Raw genomic sequence first — 6,000 nt, forward strand, 5'->3', positions numbered from 1 at the left:
AGTTTAAATCAAGTTCAGACTATATTGATTTTTCTATTGATTATCTATGAGAAATGCAAATTAATTATAACATCATTTAATTAGATATAGGGGGGGCATAATATCATTAATTTAGAAATATAAAATCCTTACAGTAGCACAAAAAAAAACCCTATGTGTTAGGTAGCACAAAAAAAACCTAACAGGGTTTTTTTTGTGTGTTACCTACTACATAGGGTTTTTTGTATAGAGAAATTATGCACAGGCCTCACCTGTGCATCATTAGCAATCGGTATATATTGACAGCTGGTGGTGAAACAGTAAAGCAGTCAGCTTAGTCGCTTCAGAGTTGGTGTGTGGACCTTGCTGGGGGTACACTGCCACTTTCTGATAGTGATTGGATTCCTGTAGTTTTTTTCCCCTCTTGGATTTGCTGCTTTTCTCGTGAAGCATGTGGACCCCTGTGGACATGTAAGCTTATTTTCTCTTGATTTAATCACTGCTAGCTGCCTATTTTGTCATTTCTAAATGATGTGCTTTTTGTGTTCAAGTTTCTTATGGACCTTGATGGCTTCAGTAATCGCCTTGGGTCAAGCAAGGCCAAATATGAAACAAAATGTGCAGTCAAGTAAGCCTTCATTCGCATTTACTTCATCACATTTTTAAGTTTTTATTTTGACATTCCTCCTCACAAGCTTTTTCTTTAAACAGGCACTGGCCTAAAGGCAGACTGTGCAGGTAATCTCATGAGGCTGTCTTTGGACGAAGCTCTGGCAGTGGGTAACCAGCTCGAGGTGGATGCCCTCGGTGAGTATAAAATCTACCGATGGGCACATTTTGGTCAATTACTGGGAGACTCTATCCATGTTAAGCTAACCCTTCCTTTCCCCACAGATGGCACCCAGCAGATTGTGTTGACACCCAGCCTGGCTGCTCAGTGTGGCTACAGCATGGAGTCCGACCCATGGGGTAACACCAGAATCTACACGTCGCTCATGGCTTGTTACGTGGCCAACAAAGTATGTCCAGCTTAAGTTAATTGACATTTTTCTGGAATTTTATTGTGTTTTACCAGAGACAAAAGCTCTTGCCATGGTCCATATATCCACCATCCACTGGTTTTAAATGGAAAATGATTGCATGATTATGCTGATAGCGGTTAAGTTTGTGCTTCCCTGAACCACAAACAATTGTATACATGTATCTCACAGGATACAACCTTAATTTCCCCCCTAGACCATTATAAAATGTTCCTGGCTGCAAGTGACTATAATCATATACTGAGATGTCCAGTTAAAAAGCTATGTATATTACTTGCAAGAATTCAGACCAATGTTTCAGCTACAGGTGTCAACATTTTCACTCTGGAAAAATTTCCCCTTGCACTTTTGTAGCGAGATGCAACATTTGATATCGGCTTGAGACTCCGAATGTACAGCACTCAATCAGAGCTGGTTAGTCGTGACGTGGCGCAGACCTGCAGCTACACTCGGTGGGCCTCTAGAGAGATTCTCTGTGACAGGAACTACATGGAGGTAGGTCACTTTTTACATTGCTGGCCTTTTTAAAAGTATTTTAAAATCACAAAATGACACCATTGTTCCCTGTTAGGTGTCACACCGCATGCCCACACCTGATGCACAAGCTGAAGTCAAAGGGCAGGCTCCAGAAGACCAATCCAAACTCGACGCCATTCCTGAGGTGAGGTTTTTACTGTTGCTTCATTTCCCCCTGCAGAATTTGCCATCCCCCTTAACAGAAAAAGATCAGGCAATATTTTTTTCCATTCCTTCCTTACAGGCCTCTGAGGACACGCATGGTATCTGGAAAGTGACATTTTACACCCCTGAGCCAGTGTCAATGTTGCTGAGGGAGGCTGAACAATCTGGCTATGGTGCCATGACAACCTCAAGCCGTCTGGTTATGAGAAGCCCGTACAATACAGCAGAGACATATTCGGAGGATGTAAGCAAAACGCTCTGTCCAGTTAATTTTTCATGCTCTTCCCCATAAATTACATTACATTTTTTATAATTTTTTTTTAAGGTGGCTGGAATCCCCATGGATTCTTTCAGGGTGAGCGCCTACTACAAGGCACCACATGGTCTGAGTGTGTTTAGCTTGGCAGCTTCTTGTCCCACTGGTGAGTCTCAAGCCATCATGTGGATATCAAAGTTGGCGCAAGTATTAAGGTGTTCCAGCTGAGTCAACATTTACTTTGTTAAAAGGTGGCGTCCTGTTCACTGAGGAAGTCATCTCTTGGCACGTGCCTCGCCGTGTGACACCCCTGGTTGATGGCCCCTTTACATTCCTAGAGCAGCACATGGGCATCAACGGAAAGAGGCTGGATGTATCTCAGATGGCCGCACGGGGCTACACACTATCCAACACAGACTTCCACGTCCTCATCGAGATCCCAGTGGGCTCGCCCGATGGTTACTACAAGGTATGGGGCAGACTCCTAGATCAGGAATGCAAGACTCTGGTCACGGGTCCATTTGCACGTTTTATTAAAATGCCATGAATAATTGCAGAGCCATGCCCCAGATTACCAGTACCACATCACATACTCTGTGGAGCCCATGCTTGAGATGCTTTGGAGGGCAGATGGCAACCAAGATGATACCAGATACAAGGTTTTGTTCCCCATTACCACCCCTCTGATGCGTCGCCTGCCCCACGTTCAAGACCGTAAGTCCAAATTCTCCTGGAGATAACCGGAGTTCAAACTTAATGCAAAAAAGGTAAACCTTCCCCCTGTCTTTTTAGATACTGTTCCAGAGAACCGGGTATTCACAGTTCACTTGGGGACATTTCTTCATGATGTGGAGCTGAGGAACATCACCATCTCCACCAGAGTTTTCACCATTGAGGAATTCAATGCCAACAGTTTGACTGTCCAGGAGCATATTTTACCCAATGGAACCAAGAGCTTCTCTTTACAAGTGCCCTTTGATGTGGAATTTGTCCTAAAAAGTGTATGTATACTATGCAAAATGTCTATTCTGTTTGCAATGCCTTTTTTTTTTTTTTTTTTTAAGTGTTCAGTAACATGAGTTTGTTCTACAGAATCCTCAACCCTTGGTTACGATTTACGTCCTCCCTCTGACCTTTGGGTTCATCATTCTGCCTGAAGAGACTCTATTTGCTCACCTAGTGGAGTTGCAGGCATCTCTGCAGGATGTTGGTGAGAATTCTGCTTTTGAATATGTTGACCTAAAGTAACTATTTCAGAATATAAAGGAAACACATTGCAGAAAGATGTTAATATAATCTCCACTTTTAGTTCTACCCACCATCACTGGCACCTGTGACCACAACCAGTTTTACATCAGTGTGAAATACGGCAATCAAGGCAGCAATTTTCAGACCATGGTTGGACCTCAAGAGATGACACCTGCGATAGCCGAGGGCTTCAAAATCCAAGAGAACGCCACACATTTCAGCCTCATTGTACCATACAACACCAAGGAAACAGCATTTGAGGTATGTCGAGAAGCAAGCAAGGACATGCTCCACATAATCTGTACTGGATAACTGTACTTTCTGTCTCGCAGTTTATTACTTCAGATTCAGTCAGAGCCAGAGTCGACCTGCTTCTCTTCTGTCCAATCAACAACTGGGTGCTGGCTGATCTCTACCTGGCCTGCAACTTCCCCCTGAAGATGATGAGTAAGATTAAAAAAAAAATGGCACTTCTGCTGCATGGATGTAGGAGATTTATCTTAAAAACATTGTCTCTTCCTTCAGAGTGCTACCCCAATGGAACAATGACTGCTTGGGCTGTGAAGGTGGAATCGGTGCCCAATCTTATCCCAAGTTCACTGACTCTAAAAGACCAGTCCTGCAAACCGAGCTTTAGCAATGACCGCTTTGCACAATTCACTTTCAGTGTTGATTCCTGTGGTACCACTAGAAGAGTAGGTTCAATGTCTCCCCAATTCCTGAAAATTAAGTGACATTTTTTTTTGTAATGTTTTAATACGACTTGTGTTTTATTTTTTTTAAGTTCTTTGACAACTACATGCTGTATGAAAATGAGATTGGCCTGCATTACAGTAGTAGCAACAACAAAGGATCAGGCTACACATCACCGGTTGATCCTGACTACAAGTACGGGAGCAGTCAAGGTTTTTATGCTAATGCACAATCTGGTCAGTGAGAACCACATGTACAATTAACGCTGTCTCCTTTCAGGCAAATTATTTCCTGCTACTATGTGGTCAATGACACACAGTCGGTTGCATTCAGCTACAAACCAAGACTCGATGAGCCCACAGCAGTGATTGGCTCGGGACGACTGATGGTACAAATGAGGCTATCCCAAGGTAGAGTTACATTTTACTAAATGGCCCTCGTTTGTCTTGTTTGCACATTCAAAACACCCTAATAACTTTTTTTTTTCCTTCCAGACTCATCATACGAGCTTTTCTACCAAGCGGAAGATTATCCAGTAGTGAAATATCTGAGGCAGTCTCTGTATTTTGAGGTGGAGCTGATGCAGTCCACTGACCCACAGTTGGAGCTCATCTTGAAAAACTGTTGGGCCACCCTTCATGAAGACAGGACATCGCTGCCCAGCTGGGACATCATTGTGGATAGGTAATGTAGCACCCAATCAAGCACAAACCAACTTTTCAACATTGAAGGTGATCTCTAACTTCAGGTTTGTTTTCACTTGTTTAAATTGTCTGTTTTTCACCCCATTTGTTTGACGTGACGTGTTGCTCAAAGTGCGTCATTCAGTATTGCTTTATCTGTGCAAATGACTTTGCCGTTGCGCACAAATGTCCTGGTTTTGTAAACGGTGGCAACTTATTCATTCTTTCCTTCACTAGTTGTGAGAACCAAGATGATCGCTATGTGACCATCTTCCATCCTGTTGAGAGCGATGCCAGGGTTGCAGTCCCGTCCCACAACAAACGCTTTTCTATAAAGATGTTCACATTCACTAAAGATGAGGAAGTTCTGAAAGATGAGGTAAAGGCCTTGTACATCTAATATGATGCACTTGTTGGCCACAGCACATGAGATGGCTGTGTGTAACCCTCCTGTCTGTCCACAGATCTATGTCCACTGTGACGCAGTGATTTGTGACACAAACAGTCAAGCAGACGGTGCCTGCAGAGGCCAGTGTGCGCAGCCCACAGGAACAAGTAACTCAAGACGTCAAGGAATAAAAAGGGGTAAGTAACTTATCTAAGATTCAAGTCTATACTTGGTCAAACTCTGTGCAGTTAATCATCTACATTCTTGTTTCAGGGCAGAGAAGTACAGACCTCGCCAACCAAAGGCAAATTTCATCTGGTGCGATTCTTCTGTCAAACATGCAAACCTCCTAAATAAACACGTTTCTTAAAACTTTTTGTCCTTGGTGTTTGTGCATAAAAGACCATCTTGTGTTTAAAAGTTTCAAATGTGTCCTCTGCAAGCCATACTGTAGTCACTACATTGACAGTAGTTGGGAATCTATGGTAGTCCTGTTTCAGATTAACCAGATATTTCTGCACACAGACGGGTGTACTTATAGCTGTAAAATACACTGTTAAATGTTTTATGGGATAGCCATGATTCTTTAGAGTATTGGCCAATGGGCATTTCTGGGTCATTCAACCTAGAACCGTAAGATGATGGTAGTAATGTTCTCTTATCCCAGTGGTATCCAACTGGCTATCAAGTTTTTCATCTGCCTATAACAATTTGGATTGCTGGAATTGCATTAGTGATGCTCGGAACTACATTTGGAGAAACGGGCCTTTATGGATAAACCAGACCTCAACAGTTTATACTCAATGGTTGCTGCAAATTGACTGTATGGAATGTTCATATTAAAGACAAAGATGGGTTTCTACATTTTGACTAATGCATTGCAGATATGCACATTGCTATAGAGATTCATTAAGAACTTGGACTATAGTTTCCAAATCTCTCAAACACTGTGCACTCTGTAAAATTATTTTCACATTGCAAGAAATATATTACTATTGGACTGTCCAATAACAGGTTTTTCTAAAACTTCTG

At 42.4% G+C, this 6,000-nt stretch overlaps 1 protein-coding gene across 1 annotated transcript; it reads left to right on the forward strand.

Annotated features, from left to right (window-relative positions):
• Positions 1-725: 725 nt before the first annotated feature.
• LOC307266266 (uncharacterized protein) lies at positions 726-5,139 on the forward strand (the record flags this gene model as incomplete). Its single annotated transcript, XM_080048242.1, has 18 exons — positions 726-786; positions 874-998; positions 1,374-1,514; positions 1,591-1,680; positions 1,780-1,944; positions 2,026-2,122; positions 2,208-2,425; positions 2,514-2,670; positions 2,749-2,957; positions 3,049-3,166; positions 3,266-3,465; positions 3,537-3,651; positions 3,730-3,899; positions 3,989-4,092; positions 4,177-4,307; positions 4,392-4,581; positions 4,818-4,959; positions 5,086-5,139. The coding sequence occupies 18 exons, from the start codon at positions 726-728 to the stop codon at positions 5,137-5,139; spliced, it is 2,487 nt and encodes an 828-aa protein (XP_079904368.1).
• Between the last annotated feature and the right edge of the window lie 861 nt (positions 5,140-6,000).

The sequence above is a fragment of the Ammodytes marinus genome (assembly GCF_949987685.1).
Source record: "Ammodytes marinus genome assembly, chromosome: 19".
NCBI classification, from domain to species: Eukaryota; Metazoa; Chordata; class Actinopteri; order Uranoscopiformes; family Ammodytidae; genus Ammodytes; species Ammodytes marinus.